This window comes from Anomaloglossus baeobatrachus, chromosome 1 (assembly GCF_048569485.1).
Source record: "Anomaloglossus baeobatrachus isolate aAnoBae1 chromosome 1, aAnoBae1.hap1, whole genome shotgun sequence".
Classification (NCBI taxonomy): domain Eukaryota; kingdom Metazoa; phylum Chordata; class Amphibia; order Anura; family Aromobatidae; genus Anomaloglossus; species Anomaloglossus baeobatrachus.
In genome coordinates this window covers 115,990,044-116,012,082 of record NC_134353.1, presented here as the reverse complement: position 1 = coordinate 116,012,082, position 22,039 = coordinate 115,990,044, and the positions used below count along the sequence as shown (strand labels likewise).

General features: G+C 47.8%; 1 protein-coding gene across 1 annotated transcript in view; it reads right to left on the bottom strand.

Annotated features, from left to right (window-relative positions):
* Positions 1-22,039, bottom strand: part of NSUN7 (NOP2/Sun RNA methyltransferase family member 7) — a 102,631-nt gene that overhangs the window by 6,691 nt on the left and 73,901 nt on the right. Inside the window, exons 7-10 of the mRNA XM_075333909.1 lie at positions 10,797-11,007; positions 7,344-7,487; positions 3,611-3,712; positions 3,356-3,473 (exon numbers count right to left, since the gene is read on the bottom strand). Of these exons, the coding sequence (XP_075190024.1) occupies positions 3,356-3,473; positions 3,611-3,712; positions 7,344-7,487; positions 10,797-11,007 (575 nt within the window). The remainder of the gene's footprint in view (positions 1-3,355; positions 3,474-3,610; positions 3,713-7,343; positions 7,488-10,796; positions 11,008-22,039) is intronic.

Genomic DNA, 22,039 nt, shown 5'->3' with positions numbered 1-22,039 from the left:
GACGGCCAGAACGACGTCGCAGGGCAGGTAAGTATGTGTGACGGGGGTAAGCGAGGTTGTGCGCGACGGGCAGCGATTTGCCCGTGTCGCACAACCGATGGGGGCAGGTACGATCGCTTGCGATCTCGCTAGCGAGATCACAGCGTGTAAAGCCCGCTTTAGTCTGCCAGGCATTTCAACAACTGCCAATAGGTAAAGGTTTGCCCATTGGTGGTTGTATTGTGCTGCTGGTCTCTCTGTGTAAATGGACCCTTACGCCGGCATCACACGGGACGATCTATCGTGCGATCGCACGAGCGATCATACCCGCCCCCGTCGTTTGTGCATCATGGGCAATTTGTTGCCCGTGGCGCACAAAGTCGTTAACCCCCGTCACATGCACTTACCTGCTGAGCGACGTTGCTGTGGGCGGCGAACATCCTCTTCCTGAAAGGAGGGAGGAGGGACGTTTGGCGTCACAGCGACGTCACACAGCGGCCGGCCAATAGAAGCGGAGGGGCAGAGATGAGCGGGACGTAAACATCCCGCCCACCTCCTTCCTTCAGCATTGCCGGTAGGACGCAGGTAAGCTGTGTTCGTCGTTCCCAGAGTGTCACACGGAGCGATGTGTGCTGCCCCGGGAACGATGAACAACCGGCGCACAGAAGAAGAAACGACTTTTTGAAAATGAGCGACGTGTCAACGAGCAACGATAAGGTGAGTATTTTTACTCGTTCACCGTGCTCGTGGCTGTCACACGCTACGATATATCAAACGATGCCGGATGTGCGTCACTTACGACATGACCCCGCCGACATATCGCCCGATATATCGTACCGTGTGACGCCGACATAAGACCAGACAGTTTCATACTGTTTGACAAACTTAGAGCATCTTCAGCCTGCCTCGTCAAGGTTTACACCAACAACCTATACTGATCTGTTGTTGGTGTCCTATTTTCATGTAATTATCAACAGAAGAAAATATTCCAGTGTTCACAATGGCCACAAGAGATGTCATAGTAGGATGACATTTTCGGTCTGTGTAGATCACTCGCTAGTTATGCTGTATAGACTGGGAGAAATAAGCAGACTCATTATCATCACTAGTGAGTGGTCAAGTTATAGGAAACCGGCCAAATGGATTTACAAAGTTTGTATAAAAGTATTTGTCAGCTCACCAACCCAGATACCTCCTCTGGTATGCCCGGAAATCCCGCTCTGATCAGACTACAGCAATCCAGAGAAAGAAAAAAGTGGCTTCAGCTCCAGTGGAAGGTAAGTAAAAACTATCATTTTATTCCATTTTCATTTATAAAAATTCAGTACTAAACATGGAGGGGGGGGGGGGAGAAGGAAACCGGTGACTAGTTACGAACAAAACTGCGTTTTTTAAGGCTTTGAGAAAGAACGCAGTTGCGCTCAAACGTGTCACCAGTTTCCTCCCCCCCCATATTTTGTACTGAATTTTTATAAATGAAAATGGATTAAAATGAAAGTTTTTACTTACCCTCCACTGGAGCTGGAAGCCACTTTTTTTTCTTTAAATGGATTTACGCCTATGTATTCTGCTTTATTAGGCTCCTAATAATGTCTTTAATAAAGGCTGTATTGTGAGTAAAAAATACTGCAGTCTTTATTAAAAATAATGTTTAATCCCAGCTTGTGTGTGACGCCCTGGACTAGCCAGGTAGTCACAGGTAGGCCCTTGCACAAACACCCGTTCCCTAACAAGGTAACAGCAGCCAACCTGAAAAACCCTGAGTCACCCCTTTCAGGTCTTAATGTTCACACCAGGGGTTGAGCCAGGTGGTTGGCCATGCCCACCGAGGAGTTCGGATAGCCTGAGGCGGGAAAAAAAGAAGCAGATGAAGTTAGGGAGGAGAAGGGATCAGTTTTGGAGGTGAAAGAGTGTAGTAGTGGAGAGTAAACGTCTGTCAGGGGTCTGGGTCGTAGCCCAGATACCCTGTGACCAGGAGGCTGATGGTGGTTGCCGCCTGCAGGAGCCGGGAAGACGGCTGGTGGAACAGTAAGGGACTGGGACAGGGTAGTGGCCCGCCCGTACCGAACCGGTGAACCAACTGGAAACCGGAGCACCAGGAGGGGTACTCAGACCCAGAACGAGGTCCAGAAGCCATTGGACCACATCGAATTTACTGATTGAGGTCTGGACCTTAGGTCCTTTCCCGTCCCAAGACCCAAAAGACGGCAACAGCCCACCGAGGGGGATAGAAAGCCACCGCACAGGCAGAGAGATCCCACGGGCCAGCACCTACGGGCAAACGGGTTCCCCGACATACATAAAGCCGGGGAGTGGACTACTGTTGCTGAAGCATAGGCAGTCGAATTCTACAAAGCGAGGTGCAGGAGAAAGGCGGGAACCACCGAACCGGGTGGGGGACCAAGCGCAGTCGGCTGCGGGCACCGACCATCATCCTTTTGGTTTACCAGAGACTCCGGTGTATTTGTCATAGTGAGTACAACAGTGCCCTCGGACTGCGCACCGCACCAACATGCCCGCACCTAACAACCACTGGGCCGGGACCATCACCCCCTGCCCACGGAGGGGTCAACACTAGGCTGCACAACACCGCCCCCGGGAGCCTAGTTAACGGCAGCGGTGGTGCCCACATTCACCACAACCCGTGGGTGGCGTCACGAACTTACATCCCTAAACACCACGGCCCCGGCCGTGAACATCCCCACCGGAGATCACCCTCCTTCACGTATCGCCAGCTTCCCTTCAGAGCGACGTGACCCCCGGTTGCCACCCACCGAACGAGCCCGGATCTGAGCGGATCGGCTGCGGCCGAGCGCGGGGCGGTACACATGTACCTGGACTAGTCCGTGTGTGCTATCACTCAGCCCTGCAGTTTGCTGGTGTCACACCCACAGCGACATGACTGACAAACCATCATGAGGAGGGAGGAGGAGAAGAGGGACTTTTCCTCCCTGCACCCGCTGTGGGTTGATACCAGAGAACTGCAGCAGGGATGAGTAGTGGCACTCTCGGACTAGTCTGGGTATCAGTGTTCCGAGATTAAACATGTGGGATCTGCACCAATTAGCAGAAAGGGAAAATGTTATCACTGTTACAGAATGGGGCAGCAGTGTACATGCTTGACCGCCGCCCCATTCAATATGTACGGAGCCTCATAAAGTGGATCGGTGGTTGGGCATCCATTCTGCAACAACAACAAAAAATCTCCCCAGACAGGGATAACAATTTCCCATTTTGTTGATCGGTGCTGGTTCCAGTAGCCGGACCCTCACCAATCAGTATCCCGAGGATAACTTATTTTCATTGAACAAACCATGTCCAAGTTCATTGAAATTGAGATATATGAAGTTACATAATGCCCATTATGAAAACCTACCTGAATGGCAGATCTTTGATTCCTTGCATCTTGAACTGAAGGGCTTCACTTATCACATTTTCATTTTCCTCTGGATAAACTGAGCATGTGCAATATACAATTGCCTGCACTTTATTGACTGAAAACAAAAGAAAGTAAAGGAGATGGTTTATCAGAGATAAACATACGTGGCTGCAATTAAGCAGACAGACTGCGATCCATGCCACCATGGCTTAGACAGCATGAATGCGAGACAGGTTCCCTTTAAGCACTTACATTTCATAGCATGGTTGAGGTTTGACAGTTGCTGTTTGGCCAAATTGTTGAGTTTGTCAGCGGATACAAATCCCTGGGAGAGATCCTGGAGCAGAGACGTGTCTGGATGAGAAAGGTTACACGTGGTCATTATGGGTAACATGCACCTCAACGCTACAGCTTTACTTGTATCATTGTACAGATGAGAACTTTCAGATTCCAACGCAAGACCAGAAATCTGCAAATAAGGAATCAGTAGGCAACACTGATGTGAACACACAGAGACGGAGAGACCTGTGGGACTACCCGAGCAAGTGGGAAGATACCATTGGAGATGGGCCTTTTGGAATAGTCACCTCACCTTCAACTATGCTTTCCTCTGAATGCTGCAGCATTTCAGAGAGAAACATACCGTGTTTTTCCAAAAATAAGACACTGTCTTATACTTTTTTTGCCCCGAAAAAAGCACTGGGTTTATTTTCGGAGTAGGTCTTATTCTTGGAGAAACATGGTTGGGAGTAAGTTTACCCCCCAAAAATGCAGACTCCCACTTTCCAGGAAACTCATACTTGCCAGACCCCAGATGTCTGCATGGCTCCCAGGTCCTCCTGTGATCTTCAGCGGGCACTCCCAGCAGGTAATTTCCATGTTGCATCCCCTGTTTCTGGCCAACACACTCACATAGATCATGTCGTGCATACACATATCAGATCGCGCACCCACACGCATCATATCGCGCATCGACACGCATCATATCGCGCACCCACACGCATTAGATCGCGCACCCACACGCATTAGATCGCGCACCCACAAGCATTAGATCGCGCACCCACAAGCATTAGATCGCGCACCCACACGCATTAGATCGCGCACCCACACGCATTAGATCGCGCACCCACACGCATTAGATCGCGCACCCACACGCATCAGATCGCGCACCCACACGCATCAGATCGCGCACCCACACGCATCAGATCGCACACCCACACGCATCAGATCGCACTCCCACGCGCATCAGATTGCACACCCACACGCACCAGATCACACACACACACTTCAGATTGTGAATGTGATCTGATGTGTGGGTGCACAAATCATACACCAGATCGCTTACACAATCACATCGCACATACACTCACCACATCCAGCAATACCGATTTCTTCCAGCCAGCAGAGAAAGATGAGACACAGTGCAGTGGAGCGTGAGGACCTGGCGGTGGAACGCATCAATGCGTTCCACCGCAGGTCCTATGCGTTCCACCGCACTGTGTCTCAGGATTCTCTGCCAACCAGAAGAAATCGGTATCGCTGGATGTGGTGAGTGTGTGTGTGTGTGTGCGATCTGATGTGATTGTGTGAGCGATTTGGTGTGTGATTGTGTATGTGATCTGATGTATGTGGGTGTGTGATCTGATGTGTGGGTGCGCGATCTGAGGTGTGTGGGTGTGCAATCTGAGGCATGTGGGTGCGCCATCTGAGGTGTGTGAAATCTGATGTGTGTGGATGTGCAATATTATGTGTGTGCGATCTGATGTGTGTGGATGTGCAATATTATGTGTGTGCGATCTGATGTGTGTGGATGTGCGATCTGATATACGTGTGGGTGTGCGATTCACTATGGATCCTCTCGCTCAGTGCCTGGTGAGTATGATTGTCCACTTTTATAATGAAGTGTCCTGCAATATTCTTACATTTTTAGCTTCATTATTGAACCACAACCAGGGCTTATTTTCGGGGTAGGGCTTATATTTAAGCCTTGCCTCCAAAATTGCTGAAAATCCCTGCTAGGGCTTATTTTTGCAAAAATACGGTAGAAGCTTAAAATGCAGGAGCCGGTCTCTACTAACTGTGGTTTGGGGAACATATATTCGCTGACAGGTTCCCTTTAAGAAACAAAGCTGATATTCAGAATGTCATCAAGCTGTTTATAGTAATGTTAATGGCATGTTACACTCCGAGATAGAAGATATATAGGAAATCCAAGGTTTTCCGTCAAGGAGGTGTTAGAACCTGATTCTTTTCGTGTCAACGCTCAATGCCTGCATGTCTAATAAAAAGCCAGAATCATCACCGTCCAGGAAACCCAGTAACAAGAGTGACACCTGCAGGATGCCAGAAAGTACTACATGGAACACAGAGCACGTATGTTTTCTAATATCCATCAGCAAAAATTGAATAGAGTATGTACTATCCCAAAATGATATCTATATATCAATCCATCGATCTCACATATATCGAATATCTAGTAAATTTACCTCTCTATGTAATATCTATCTATGTAAAGGTGAGCAGCACTCCAATATTAATGCACAAAAAGACGGACTCCTCATTGGCCCATAAAGTGCAATGCAACAGTTTCGGCTCATGCACAAGCTGGAGAAAGCTCAATGTGTATGAGCCAAAACGCTACCTTGACTTTTTATATATTAGCTCATAAAGTGCAATCTCTTTTATGCAGCAATATTGGAATGCTGCTCTCCTTTTTTTGTTAGATATTTGGCTTTTGGTAATGCTTGGAAGGTGCGCACTTGGCAATTTCTACTAGTGGAGCTTGCTTTTTAATTTTTAATCAGTCTATTATTATTATTATTATTATTATTAATTGCTTATTTAGTGGCATATTCCGCAGTGCTTTACAGACATCATCACTGTCCCCATTGGGGCTCACAATCTAAATTCCCTATCAAAATGTTTTTGCAGTGTGGGAGGAAACTGGAGAACTGGGAGGAAACCTACACAAACACGGGGAGAACATAAACTCCTTGGCTGATCTATCTATCTTCCTACCCCTGCTATATTTGGATATTAGGGTATGTGCACACGGTCCTGACCTGCAGGGCCGCGAGTCTCCTCTGTAAGGGACTGCAGCTGCTCATATCCACTATCCAGGCTCGGGCAGTTTCAGTCATGCGCTGTGTTCTCCCTGCGGAAAACGCTTGCGCCTCTGCAGAAAAAGGATTGACATGCTGTGACTTGGGATGCCGCACCGCAGGTCAGTTTTCACTGCGAGAAAAACAAGCACAGTGGACAGGATAGAGTGATCGATGCACCATTTATGACCAGCACCAAATCACTCGGTCTACCCTGCTCTCTTAGGCTATGTGTCCACGGGAGAATGTTGCTGCGGATTTTTCTGCATCAAAATCCGCACCTTTTCAAAGGTGCGGATTTGCCGTGGATTTACCGTGGAATTGCCGCGGATTTTGGTGCAGATTTTTTTTTTTCCCCCAATTTTAAAGCCAAAATCCGGATGAAAATCCGCAACAATAATTGACATGTTGCAGATTTTTCCGGATCAAAATCCGCACCAAATCCGCCGCGGAAAAATCCGCAGCATGGGCACAGCATTTCCAAAATGCCATAGAAATGGCTGGGAAGTGCCGCTGCTGCAGATTTTCGGGAAATCCGCGGCTTTTCCGCGAGAAATCCGCGGCAAAATCCGCGCATTTTCCGCAGCGTGGACACATAGCCTAACAGGAGATTTTTCAGCACTGTAGATCTGAATGTGATTATACTCCACTCTGCATGCGAAGAAGACTAGGATTATCCATTACACACACAAGATTTTGTTGGTGGGATGAAGCTCTATTTCTGATAAGCACAGGTAGAAAGTATCGGGTGAGAAGTATTGGAATCATTTTACTTAACCAGAGAATTCTTTTAGAAACATGATGTGAATTTAGCCCTAATTGATCTGTATGACACAAACAGCAGAATGTCAATAATGTAATAATGTAATGTATAAGATGGTTACCTCCATGTTCATGTATAATAAACTGCACCGGATCACTGATGCCGGACCCTGAACACTGCGGCAGGAGAAGAATGAGTTTTGCTTTCTGCAGCCTGGGATCAGAAGACTCGATGTTGGTGAAATTCTCCTTAAGAATTTTAATATCTGAAAAGTGAAGCATAACTGAAGCTGTGACATAAAGCACACTGGCAAGGAACAGGAATGCACTAAAGATCTGACAATACACAGTACAGACCAAAAGTTTGGACACACCTTCTCATTCAAAGAGTTTTCTTTATTTTCATGACTCTGAAAATTGTAGATTCACATTGAAGGCATCAAAACTATCAATTAAAACATGTGGAATGAAATACTTAAAAAAGTGTGAAACAACTGAAAATATGTCTTATATTCTAGGATCTTCAAAGTAGCCACCTTTTGCTTTCATTACTACTTTGCACACTCTTGGCATTCTCTTGATGAGCTTCAAGAGGTAGTCACCGGAAATGGTTTTCCAACAGTCTTGAAGGAGTTCCCAGAGATGCTTAGCACTTGTTGGCCCTTTTGCCTTCACTCTGCGGTACAGCTCACGCCAAACCATCTCGATTGGGTTCACGCCAAACCATCTCGATTGGGTTCAGATCTGGTGACTGTGGAGACCAGGTCATCTGGCGTAGCACTCCATCACTCTCCTTCTTTGTCAAATAGCCCTTACACAGCCTGGAGGTGTGTTTGGGGTCATTGTCCTGTTGAAAACTAAATGACGGTCCAACTAAACGCAAACCAGATGGAATAGCACACCACTGCAAGATGCTGTGGTAGCCATGCTGGTTCAGTATGCCTTCAATTTTGAATAAATCCCCAACAGTGTCACCAGCAAAGCACCCCCACACCATCACACCTCCTCCTCCATGCTTCACGGTGGGAAACAGGCATGTACAGTCCATCCGTTCACATTTTCTACAGAAAGACACGGTGGTTGGATCCAAAGATCTCAAATTTGGACTCCTCAGACCAAAGCACAGATTTCCACTGGTCTAATGTCCATTCCTTGTGTTCTTTAGCCCAAACAAGTCTCTTCTGCTTGTTGCCTGTCCTTAGCAGTGGTTTCCTAGCAGCTATTTTACCATGAAGGTCTGCTGCACAAAGTCTCCTCTTAACAGTTGTTCTAGAGATGAGAAGGTGTGTCCAAACCTTTGGTCTGTACTGTATGAATAAAATTTTATCTGAATGGAATCTGCCTTGAAAAAATATTTGTTATGCTCTGATGTCTCTGTAGACCCCAAAGCATAATAAATGGAGAGCCAGGAAAGGATTAAAAAATAAAAAACAAAAACACTAGAATAGCCTTCCTGAGGCCCATCCCTCATCTGTCCTGCTGACGCACCTCCTGGCCTGGTCTTCTGATCACTTCGGATTAGTTTTTAAAAAGGTATAAACGGTTAAAACACAACTCGGCTTTTTCCCGAAGTCCCATAGGGAATGAATAGAGCGGTGGTAAAGCATTGCGCCATCTTGTAACAGGAATAAAATTCCCCCAATCTGCCATTTATTGTGGGCCACCAATGAGTAAGTTATCACAGGTTTTATGGATAGGTGATAACCTAGTTGAAGTGGACAACAACGTTAAAATCTTTGGATCGGTCTTTGGTCCAGATCTTCCATGGCTGACTAGGCCCCATTTAGTTACATGGGATGCTATATCTGTTACTGACTTCAGTTAGCTTTGTTGTGCTCCATGTGATCATGTGAAGCTTAGCACCAAAAGATCTGAAAGGTATCGATCGCTGTGCACAGAAAGAGAAAGACCAGTTGTGGAGGTGCTGTGGTAGATCATCTGAGGGTCAAGCCTAAGGGGTACTTTGCACACTACGACATCGCAAGCTGATGCTGCGATGCCGAGTGCGATAGTCCCCGCAGCGATATGTGGTGATAGCTGACGTAGTGAACATTATCGCTACGCCAGCTTCCCATGCACTCACTTGCCCTGCGACATCGCTCTGGCCAGCGACCCACCTCCTTATTAAGAGGGCGGGCTGTGCGGCGTCATAGCAACGTCACACGGCCGGCGGCCAATAGAAGCAGAGGGGCGGAGATGAGCGAGACGTAAACATCCCGCCCACCTCCTTCCTTCCGCATAGCCGACAGGAGCCGCGGTGAAGCAGGTAGGAGATGTTCCTCGCTCCTGCGACTTCACACACAGCGATGTGTGCTGCCGCAGGAACGAGGAACAACATCGGACCGTCGCAGCAAGGCAATTATGGTTTTCGCCGACGCTACACCGATGATACGATTACGATGCTTTTGCGCTCGTTAATCGTATCATCTAGGTTTTACACTACGATGTCGAGAGCGACGCAGGAAGTGCGTCACTTTCGACATGACCCAACCGACATCGCACCTGCGATGTCGTAGTGTGCAAAGTACCCCTAAGGCTCCCTTCACACTTTCATGTAAAAAACCCGAACATTTTGCACTGTCTGTGGTGTAGGTATGTGTGTGTGTGTGTGTGTGTGCTTTCTGTGTGGTGTCCCTGGGCTATTCATGTGACATCTGGATAGCACACGGACAGCATAAACTTGTATAATTACCTATCCCCGACGCTGCTGTCACACTTGCTTCAGGATCCACAGCAAGTGCAGTGAATATTTATGAACATAATGAGCAGGACCCAGAAGGAAGTTTGACAGCAGCGCTGGACAAAAGGTAAGTATAAAAATACATTTTTTTCTCAGTGGCATGTGCTTCCTCCGGTACGTGTCACACTGATGTCACACGGATCACATCAGTGTGTTGTCCATGTGACATCCGTGGTGCCAGCAGAAAATGGATATGTTGCCCTGTGGAGCACATGGACATGCGTGTGCTCCACTCAGACACACGGTCCGTATCAAAACACGAATGTGCGCGCAAGTCCATTGATTTTAATGGGTCTACATTTGAACGTGTCTCCGGTACATGTGAAAACAGACATCATGCGTACCAGAGACACGGATGTGTGAATATGAAGGAGGCCTAAGACAGGTGAGTATAAACCCCTTCTTGGTGCTCAAAAGAATCCAGAAAAGTGGCCACCAACTTTAGATTTATGGGAGCTTAATACCCCACATTTTTGATTCCAGCAAATGAAAAATTTATGGCAAATTGATAGTCTATGTAATTTGTTATGAATCAATTTGTTCAGGTTTACTAAATGTCAGTGTCATAAAGTAGAATCTGTGTTTTTAGGGTTTACGGGTCTGTTCACACTTTCACTTCCACCTTTCAGGCAGTTCTGATATCTTTTTGATGGCACAGTGCAATCTACTACTCTGTTCGATCAATTCATGCTGCATTTGATAATTACCCTCAACATTTGCAGACAGAGCTCTTCCATACAGCAGAAGGCATATTACATGATATACCACTCCACCAACAGAGCACCACTTTGGTCTCTGTTGGGTAACTAGAGGGAACACAACTTAAAGAACTTACTTCTACATTCCATGTGGCGAAATAGGTCCATCATATCTTCTCCTTTGGATTCAGACTGAACTCCACACACATATATATTACTATAAAACTGACTGGCCAGCACAGAAACGTGAGCTATAGTGTAGTCTGCGCAAGGGTTGGCCACTATGATATCATCATCCTCATTGAGCAAGGCCTTTACTGAATGTGCCGCTAGGCTGTGCGACTTGTCCTGTAAATAAATGTGCAAGAACAGGTTAGAGGAGATATACAGAGGATCATTATTTAATATCATGTAAAGTCATTATATATTGCTAGGGTATGCAATCACCTTAAGGCCCCGTCACACTAAGCAACATCGCTAGCAACATCGCTGCTAACGAACAACTTTTGTGACGTTGCTAGCGATGTTGCTGTGTGTGACATCCAGCAACAACCTGGCCCCTGCTGTGAGGTCGCTGGTTGTTGCTGAATGTCCTGGGCCATTTTTTAGTTGTTGCTGTCCTGCTGTGAAGCACAGAGCGCTGTATGTGACAGCGAGACAGCAACAACTAAATGTGCAGGCAGCAGGAGCCGGCTTCTGTGGAGCCTGGTAACCAATGTAAACATCGGGTAACCAAGAAGCCCTGTCCTTGGTTACCCGATATTTACCTTCGATACCAGCCTCCGCCGCTCTCACTGCCTGTGCTGCCGGCTCCTGCTCTGTGCACATGTAGATAGCTGCAGGACACATCGGGTTAATTAACCTGATGTGTGCTGTAAGTAGGAGAGCAGGGAGCCAGCGCTAAGCATTGTGCGCTGCTCCCTGCTCTGTGCACATGTAGCTGCAGCACACATCAGGTAATTAACCCCATGTGTGCTGTAAGTAGGAGAGCAGGGAGCCAGCGCTAAGCATTGTGCGCTGCTCCCTGCTCTGTGCACATTTAGCTGCAGCATACATCGGGTAATTAACCCGATGTGTGCTGTAGCTAGGAGAGCAAGGAGCCAGCGCTCAGTGTGCGCTGCTCCCTGCTCTCTGCACGTGTAGCTCCGTGCAGTGGTAACCAAGGTAAATATCGGGTTGGTTACCGATATTTACCTTAGTTACCAAGCGCAGCATCTTCCACGCTGCGCTGGGGGCTGGTCACTGGTTGATGGTGAGCTCACCAGCAACTTGTGTAGCCACGCTCCAGCGATCCCTGCCAGGTCAGGTTGCTGGTGGGATCGCTGGAGCGTCGCAGTGTGACAGCTCACCAGCAACCTCCTAGCAACTTACCAGCGATCCCTATCGTTGCTGGGATCGCTGGTAAGTTGCTTAGTGTGACGGTACCTTTAGATTGAAGGTCTGACCTCTGAGACCCCCTACTAATCCTGAACATTAAAGGGATACCGCTTTTATGGAAGGCTAAATCCACTTAAGTTTTTACTGCACAGCGACACTCCTATCCACTTGGTTCTATTGAAAACTGCACCTGGCCCCACTCATTTGGGGGTTCATATGAAGTGTTATCTATGCATTTCCATAGGAAAACAGGTATATGCCACAAATACCAAGGGCCCACTAATAACATTGATTCTCGGAACCCGGTCTTCAAATTATATGCAAATATTATTAGCTAGGGATGGAATATGCTATATAATTTGTTGCTGCTCTTTCATGTAATTGCAGCCTATACTTCCATAAATTAATAAAATAGTTAGTTTGTTAAATAAATGAAATGCTGTTGTGGCGCCCCTGACCTGGTCAGGCACCACTGAGTACTGCACCCATGCTGGGTCAGTACAACACAGGTAATCCCAGAGGCTGACTAGGGTTGAACACTAGTAACCAGAGCACACGCACAGCTAGAGGGGACCCCTGAGCAGACTCAGGTAGGGGACGTGGCCCTCGCCTCCCGGCTAGTGGTGGGTGGTGTCACTGGGAACAAAAAAGAGTTGTGCAGAGGCAGCCATAGGAGAAGGCGGTGGAGGAGTCGCTTCTGGAGGGCAGACCAGTGGAGCAGGGCCCTTCCAGACACTGCAACGTTCATGGCTGCTGGCGGGGGAGAAGGGCTACTGTTTAGTGCTGCCTGAAAACCACCTAAGGCCGGAGTGCAGAGAGGTGGCTGAGTAAGGGGACTGTCTGTAGACCCAGCCCGCACGGGTACAGGTCCCCAGAGCAGGGGCCCATTCAGTTGGCCTGCCCACCCTGCCGGTGAGTGCACTTTATGTGCCTCACCAACCTACACCGAGTCCACAGCTACAGCAGCCACGAGGTGGCCCATAAGTGACTGACGGCAAGCAGCCAGAATTACTTGGTCCACACTGCCCGCAAACGGGCCAGAAAGGGGAAAACGGCGTATGCGACTTCCCTAGGTGATCCCAACAAGACTTTAGGTTGGGGTCACCTCAAAACACGAGGGGCTAGGAAGGCGAGTCAGCAGTCACCCCTACATCAGCCGAAGGGATACCTGGTTCCACCTGGTCCACCATAGCATCGCCCGGTTTAACTCACCCCTGCCACCTGAAAGTGAGTAAAAACTCTGAAAGACATTGTTGTTTTGTGTGTGAGTTCTTCTGCGACCTGTGGTACTACACACTTACACTGGGCCCTGGGGCCAGCCTCACTCTCGGGAGGCCACAACAACTTACTGCATCTAACATCAGCCCCAGGCGCTCCCCAAACTGCAGTGGCGGTTACCCCCCCGACCGCAAATACCAAGAGTGGCGTCATGAATCCCATTGAAGTTAACCTACCTGTGACTAGAAGATTTCCAAGCCCGTGGAGGCCCTGCGGCGACCTGCACCAGAAGATAATGCGGGGCTCCACACTGTATGATGCCTTGCCTGCATAGAGTTTATCAAGTGTACTGTGCTCATATGGGGGGGCCCACCGGGGAATTCACCTGCGCCCTTGTGGGCCAGTCCAAGTCTGGTCATGAGTTTTGGCAGTATATGTAGGGTTGGCACTGTTCAGAAATTCCGGGACAACTTGTATAAATAGGGTACTTTTTTCTCATCCGCAAAAGAAAATAAATTGATGTGTCTGATTTTTAACTTGTACAAAATATTACAAATGTTATTTTTTTTGTTTGGTAATTTTTAATAATCATTTTCACACCAGAATTATGGGCTGTAGACATATAGAACTTAAAATCCTAACATAATGTGGTTTTCTAATGTCTCCATAAAAGAAGTTGGTTGTCTAATTTTTTGAGTAGCTGCACACTCAAACTAAAGTTGGCAACCTTGATTGTATGAGGGGTTTGGCTTAGCTGTTGATGTAAGCAGTCTATCGGCCCCCTTTACACACAGCTTGGTCAGGTACAAGCCACAAGATGTCACATGGAGTCCAGCTCTGAACTCACCTGGTGTCATGGCGATTTCTGACCCTGTTCACACTGCATAGCATGGCATGCCACCTAATGCTTTTGAGTTGCATAGTCAGACTCAAGCATCGACCAGTTGTGTGCTTACTAGTGATCAGTCTAACATGAGTTAATTTCTGCCAGCCTGTGTATTGCTGCTAGGGCCACAGGTTACAGGAGACCTATCAAAGTCGCCTCCGCCCTTTAAAATATTGTGGAGCCGGTTGCTCCATGCTGTTTATAGCTTCCTGTTGCGATACCAGTCCTTATGCTGTGATGAACCTATTCTGGTGATCTCCTGTGCATTATCTGGTGTGTTGTGGAAATAACCTTGTTGTCTATTTATTTCCTCCTGAGCATGTATTATTTTACCTCTGTGTGTGCAGTGAGTCTGAGTTTTGGTTTTTCCCTGTCTGTCTACTTGTGTGGGATAAACCACTCCTGCCCCGGCCCTCCCCGGGGGATATAGATCAGGGCTATTCAGGAGCTAGGGTTATTTAGGCGGCCCAAAAATAGTCACCATTAGATGTAACTTAAGGAACAGGGACAGCAAGATCCCCCCTAGCCCAAGGGCCAGTGTAGGCACCCCTATTTCAAATTACCTCATCACACCCTGTGACAGAAGAAGACCTGCTTGGGCCAAAGCTGCTTATAGCTGAATATTGGAGCAGCACATTTACTAATGGAGCACCCCACGGGGCCTGGGAGAATGCTCGTCGCGGGGCCGGTGAAGGGTCAGGGGATGTCACGGGTTGCCCTGCCCGGTTTCGTGACCCCGATGTGTCCACGGAGGGGATGGATGGATAGGTGATGGTGGGGGTGATGATGAGGATGAAAGGGGGTTGTTGTCTCGTGACGCCGCCTGCGGTGTGCGGCCAGGAATTAGCTGCCGCTGCGGGTGCTGTCCTCTGGGGTGGATGGTGTTGCAGCCGGGATGGTTCGGCTCCCCACAGGTAGAGCTTGGGCGCGAGGGGAGGATGATGGTGGTTGTAGTGGCCAGTTGTACAGAAGCACAGGACGCCGGCAAGGACGGGCTGACACAGTCTTTGCGGTTCAAGGCTTCTTTACTCACTGTTCAGTGACTACCCTGGACTACCGATGTATAGCCCCGTACGCCGTTACCTATAGGTTGCCTCAGGGTCTTCAGGGACTCCACGTATGGGATTCTTCTGGTCACAGGTAGGTTAACTTCAATGGGATTCGTGACGCCACTCTCGGTATTGCGGTCAGGGCAACTAAAGCCCTAAACTAAAGACTGATCTAGTAAATTAATTAATATATAACTATTATTTCAAAATTTTAATCCTAGGGACATACTATTTAAAAGCACAGAACACTGTGGTCTGTCTTTAAATGATATATATAATCATTCCTTGGTGGAAAGTTTCTTATTCGGACTGATTAAATGTCTGTAGTTAGTCTCTATATCATTCTAGTCATGAATGACCACTAATGTTTGCTAGTTAAAAGACAAGAGGCAGTAGCCTCACCAACATGTTTCACCACACTGGCGTCATCAGGGGGCTGAGGCTAATATTTAATCAGTCTGAATAAGAAACTTTCCACTAAGGAATGATTATCTATATCATTTAAAGACAGACCATAGTGTTCTGTGCTTTTAAATAGTATGTCCCTAGGTTTAAAATTTTGAAATGAAAGTTATATATTAATTAATTTACTAGATCAGTCTTTAGTTTAGGGCTTTAGTTGCCAATGGCAAATTGTAAATAGATGATTGATTATCCCTACGCTGACTGATAGAACGAGTTTTTCAGTAGCCACTGCAGTTTAAGGGACACCAGGGGCTGATGGTAGGCGCAGTTAGATGTGATAGCCTCCCGAGAGTGAGGCTGGCCCCAGGGCCCGGCATAGGTGGGTGGTACCACAGGTCGCCGAAGAACTCACACCCAGAGCAGGAATGTCTTTCAGGGTTTTTACTCACTTCAGATGGCAGGGGTGAGTTAACCCGGGCGATGCTGTAATGCTCCAAGAGGGGAACCAGGCTCTTTCAGGCTGACTTAGGGGTGGCTTCTGACTCGCCTTCCTAGCCCTCTTGTTTTTGTGGTGACCCAGATTTGAAGTCCTACGGGGTCACCCAGACAAGTTGCTTCCGACTGTTCTCCCCTTTTCGGCCCATTTGCTTGTAGCCTGGACAAGGTAACTCCGGCTGCTTGCCTCTTGTCACCTATGGGCCCTCTCATTGCTACGTGGCTGCAGACTCTGTGTTGGTGAGGTGAAGGGCATGAAGTGCCCTCACCAACAAGTTGAGCAGGCCAACTGAATGGGCCCCTGCTCTGGGGACCTGTAACCCCGTGCGGTCCTGGTTCACCTGGCAGTCCCCGTACTCAGCCACCTCTTTGCACTCCGGCCTCAGGTGGTTTTCGGGCGGCACTACAAGGTGACCGTTCTCCCCCGCCAGCAACCACTGCACCTGCGGTGTCTGACTAGTGACAGCCTCCAGGTTCCCTCCTTGCGACTGCTCTCTCTCTCGCTGAGCTTCACTAACTAACTCGGCTCACTACTCCCTCCCCTCTGTGCCTGCCTCCGCAACTTAGTAAACAGACTCTCTACCACACCCCTTGAGTGGAGATGGAGGCCACGCCTCCTGGATTCCCCAGGGGTCCCTTCAAATGTCAATGTGGGAGACCTGGTTACTATGTGCCTGCGTGTCCACACCCCGGTCAGCCTTCGGGATTACCTGTGTTGTACTGACCCAGCATGGGTGCAGTACTCAGTGGTGCCTGATCAGGTCAGGGGCGCCACACCAGTTTCTGCCATGATGGGCCTCAGCCAATCCCGGATCCTTCAGAGGTCAGAATGTGTGCAGTAGTCTGTGGGCCCTTCCTCCTGGCACTTTGTGTGCAGGCCCCTGGGTGTGAAGCTACTCAGGGTCCCCTTTTGTGGTTGTTTAGTTCCCGTCCCGTCTCCAGGTAGCGCGAGTTCTTGTCAGGGGCCCGACCGTAATAGTGACCCCGGCCTCTATTTGCCACTGTGTTCCGTGATCTGTGGTGGCCAGAGGGACCTGCAATCACCCTGTCCGGCAGATTCTAGTGGCGCAACCTGAAGAATGTGCCACCTTAGGGCTCTGCACCCTAGACTGCGCCGGCCCCGAGGGAATAATCAAGCTCACCCCTCGGCGACTGTTTCTCCAATGTCCCACAGGAGATACTGGTAACCAGCTGCTTCACTCTCCACTGCTCTGTCTCTACTCTCTGATTATGTGTTGTTGCTCCTAATCCCCTAAGTGGTCATTCCTCCCCCGAGTCCTCATTGCTAGTGGGTGGAAGCCCCAGTGTTTGGTTGGCAACCTTAAGACCCGACCCTAGCCCGGTCCCCAGTGGTGAGGGCAACCTACTGTATGTATGATATGGATGTGTGTGTGTGAAACCAGAACTGACCTCCTGTGGACCCAGAATAAATACTGCACCTTAAGTGAAATGCGGTACCCTGTGGCGACTGAAGCTTATGCCAATTTGGGGACAATTTTTTGCACTTCACAACTCCTTGAAGTGGGTATAAGTGGCCACTCTGCCAATCTGGAAGCTGTAGCCCCAGAATACAGCTAATAACAGTTTCTTATTTGCATTTATGCAATTTAATCACAGTAATCCGCAAAACTACTCGTCTTTACAAGCAATATCAAAAACGTTTCAAGTAGATCTCAGACTTCACACGCATTTAAGGTATCAGAAGTTCTTCCAGAGCAAAAACCTTTTAATGTGTCCTTAACAATGCTGTACATGGTGTATACATCCCTGGTGATCTATGACTTTACACCAGTTTCCATGGCAATTTATTGTGCTTCTTCACTATCTATGTTCATGCAGCAGTCAAACTGCCCAGAGAAAGGCGCAATATTTTATGTTGGGATTGTCCTTCTAGGGATTAAAAGATCAAGCTCCTAAAGCGGGCAGATTCTGTTCGCCATGATAAACTGCCTGACATAAACATGTTGCCACGCAACCCTCTCACTCCTGCAATGATATTGTTCTCAGCGTTCTCCGAGCCTCCAAGTCTGGAGAGAGCGCACAATGGAGATATAAATCACTCTCCGCTCCTGTGAATCTCCCTTTATGTTTGGTTTCCCAAAGCAGATAACAAAAATGCTGCCAAGACAAATATCACTTGTAGGATGCGAAAGGGAATGACGCAAACTCCACTGCTTGTTAATCATGGTGTCACTAAGTAGCAGAATAACAATCACTGCCCATTCCCAATATGTAGTCACATCACTATATGTTATTGCTAGCACAATGGGTCCAACCGGTGGAAAATCGACTTGACTTTTATGGAAGTTCCAGTCTGACAACGGGTGACATTCAGTGTTAGTATGAGCTCCCTAGGACTGACCACTCTCCAAAAAATACCGATAAGTGGATCAGCATCCTGTGGAATCGGTCCAAGTGTGTGTCTGGTGTAGGGAAATTACATAGTGTACCCTACAGGAGACAGGGATGGATGTGAGTGATAACCAGCTGTTTACAGCTCTGTGGAATATATTGGTGCTGGAGATGAGCGGATCGCTAAGTGTAACCTGTCCAGGTCAGTGCCATGGTTCCCCCGCCTGGTGTGAGGTCATCTGTGTAGTGTGCAGCCTACAGGTTATACCTTGCCTGCCAGGCCATCATAAGTGGACATTGGGATACTGGAGGGTAAGGAAATTTGCACAGCTAGTCCACAGCTAGAGAGCCCTGACCTAGACCATGGTTGAACCAAGCGATCTGCTAATCTCTAATTGGCGCTATATATGTGACAATAATCAATAAATTGCAGACACCAGGGGCGAATTTACCAATGGCGATACTGCACAGGGACCAACAGTTCTGTCACAGACACAAAGGGTGCATAACAGTGAGCTATTGAATTGCGAAAGGTCCATATATTGTTCTTGCACAGGGGCCCTCTTCTACAGTGCCTTGCGAAAGTATTCGGCCCCGTTGAATTTTTCAACCTTTTCCTGGTGTCCCACTTGATGTTGATTCTTCACCATAACATTAAAATTTTTATCTTTATGTTTGAAGCCTGAAATGTGGGAAAAGGTTGAAAAATTCAAGGGGGCCGAATACTTTCACAGGGCACTGTATCTGCTACAGGATACAGGATACAGAATATGCCAGAAATGCATTATAGGTCACACTGTGAAGACTTTCACCTTATGGACTAATAGGCATAAGGCTACTTTCACACTAGTGGCATCCGTCACAATGGGTTGTGTGATGCATGTGACTGATGCGTTGTAAATAGTGTGATAATAAAGGCAACGGATTCCTGTGAAATAACATGTTGCGTTCTTTTAGTTTTCTCTAGCCGAGGGAGAGAGCCCCCAGCATCACCGCACACATGCAGGCACTACCGCACCCATCATCACCGCACACACACACACCAGCACTACCTCAGTGATGTCCCCGCTGACAGCGCGACTCACTTCAGTTTCTGCGTGGAGCTGAGAGCGAGCGGTGGTGTTCTACGGCCACTCCTGTCAGCTTTCGATGTATCAGAGCTGAAAGTGTCGTGGGACCTCGTGTGGATTACGTCGGACCTGGAGGGGGATTTGGGGATTAAAAAGTGGTGAAAGAGGGTGTTTTTTTGTCTTTTATTTCAAATAAAGGATTTTTCGTTTTTTGTGTTATTTATTTTCACTACAGATTAATCATTGGGGGTGTCTCATAGACGCCTGCCATGATTAACCTACGACTTAGTGGCAGCTATGAGCTGCCATTAACTCCTTATTACCTCGATTGCCACCGCACCAGGCAATTCGGGATGAGCCGGGTAGAGTCCCGGGACTGTTGCATCTAATGGATACGACGATTCCGGGCGGCTGCTGGCTGATATTTTTAGGCTGGGGGGCTCCCCATAATGTGGGGCTCCCCATCCTGAGAATACAAGCCTTCAGCCGTGTGGCTTTATCTTGGCTGGTATCAAAATTGAGCCATTTTTTTTTTTAATTTATTTATTGTACTGCACGATATAGACCCGCCCACTGGCGACTGTGATTGGTTGCAGTGAGACAGCTGTCACTCAGCGTGGGGGCTTGTCTGACTGCAACCAATCATAGGCGCCGGTGGGCGGGGGAAGCAGTGAATACAAGATGGAATAATAAGCGGCCGGTATTTTCAAAAGCAGGAGAAGCCGCCAGAGCAGAGTGACAGCTGTGCAGCGCCGCGCCGGTGATCGGTGAGTATGAGAGAGGGGGTGAGAGGGAGAGACCGAGAGAGAGACCGACCAACAGACCGACTGACAGAGAGATAGACCAACCGACAGAGAGAGAGCGAGACCAGGAGTGCTTTTAAACGATTTAGAACGTTCTGCTGGACATGCTGAGTATGCTCAGTAGAACGTGATGGAATCCTGCACTGGAATCTGTCGCCAAACGCATGGCGACGGAATCCGGCACCATAGACATTCATTATGCCTCTTAACAGATTCCGACGGAATCCTGCAGAGTGAGTTTTTTTTACACAAATAAAAATGTTACATCATGCGTTCCTTCCGCCCGACGGACACTGACGGTCACCGACAAAACAACTGATGCACTGCGGGGCGGATGCAACGCAAGACCATCCTTTGCAATTCGCCCTTAACAGACGTCTATGAGGAATTAACGGATTCCTGCAACGGTTACCGTAATTCCTCAAGGGGTCGAATTGCAACAGATGCCGAACAACGCAAGTGTGAAAGTAGCCTAAATGATATCATTTGCTGACTTTGTATAGTCACTTTCCCCATTAAAGTCACTGGAGAGCTGACCCTTGTGCAAAATGCTTATTTTCCAGAAACTACACAGACTCGAACACAGAGGAACTTCTCTTTGTTAAGAGTCTGTGGAGTTCATGGAAAATAAACATTGTGGATGTTCCTATATTTATAGCAGCTGTCTTTGTGCATATGGTTATATGTAGGCTGAACGGTGCCCAGTGCAATATTGTCCTTTAGTGGCCTTCAGCTAATTTTTTTTCTTAGTTCCTCCAGGACATGTAGGCAGAAGGTCAATACTTATCATAGGCTAATTCTTTGGCTTTATTTTTTTTCCTCTTACAACTAAAAAACCCAGACCCAGAGCTTGCTGCAGTTTTAAAAATAAAAAAAAAAACGTAATGAAGGCAAAAACACCATCAAATGTTCATATTGCTTTTCATAATTGTCCATAATTAATGTGTAACATCTGGATGCAGCCTGCAGAAGGGGTGTCTGCTCCCTCCATCACATGCCACCCTATTTTTGATAGCCAGCCTAGGTAAAGCAGACAGCTGGGGACTGGTATTATCAGGCTAGGAAGGCCTATGATTATGTTAAATGTTAATGTAAATTTTCAGCCTTGTCAGCAATCTGTGGTTGCTGAATGGGAGCTGTGGGAGCTGCCTCCTACTTGCGGACAGCCATGGCCCTTTTTTTGATAACTGGCCTGGACAACGTCACGTGTGTGGTACGCTGTACTGATACCGTTGTGCCTGGCTGGCTAATCAAAATAAGAGATGTGGATGGCAGTAGGTAGGCAAGGTAGGAGGCAGTTATTAGAGCTGCCGTCCATCAACCACAGATTATCAGGCCATGTCAGTAATCGATTCACACCAACTCTGGTATATACACAATCACAGAATTAACTACTCCAGCACATCTGGTTGGTGGGAAAATATAAATCCCTAGTATAATCATACATGCCGTATGACAAAAGGTCATGAAATCATTAACACTAGCGTTCGCACACAGGCAACATGCTTTGCGCAGCAATTCTTTCTTACAGGGGTATTCCCATCTCCAAGATCCTATCACAATATTTAGTAGGTGTAATAATGAGAATAATATTAGCAAATACCTCCAATTAGAAATGTAGTATAGTTCTCCTGATTAGCCATGTCTCTAACCTCATGTGCAGGGCATTGCAGTAACAGGTATACATGGTTACGACTACTGATAATAATGACCGTTATTTAGTTG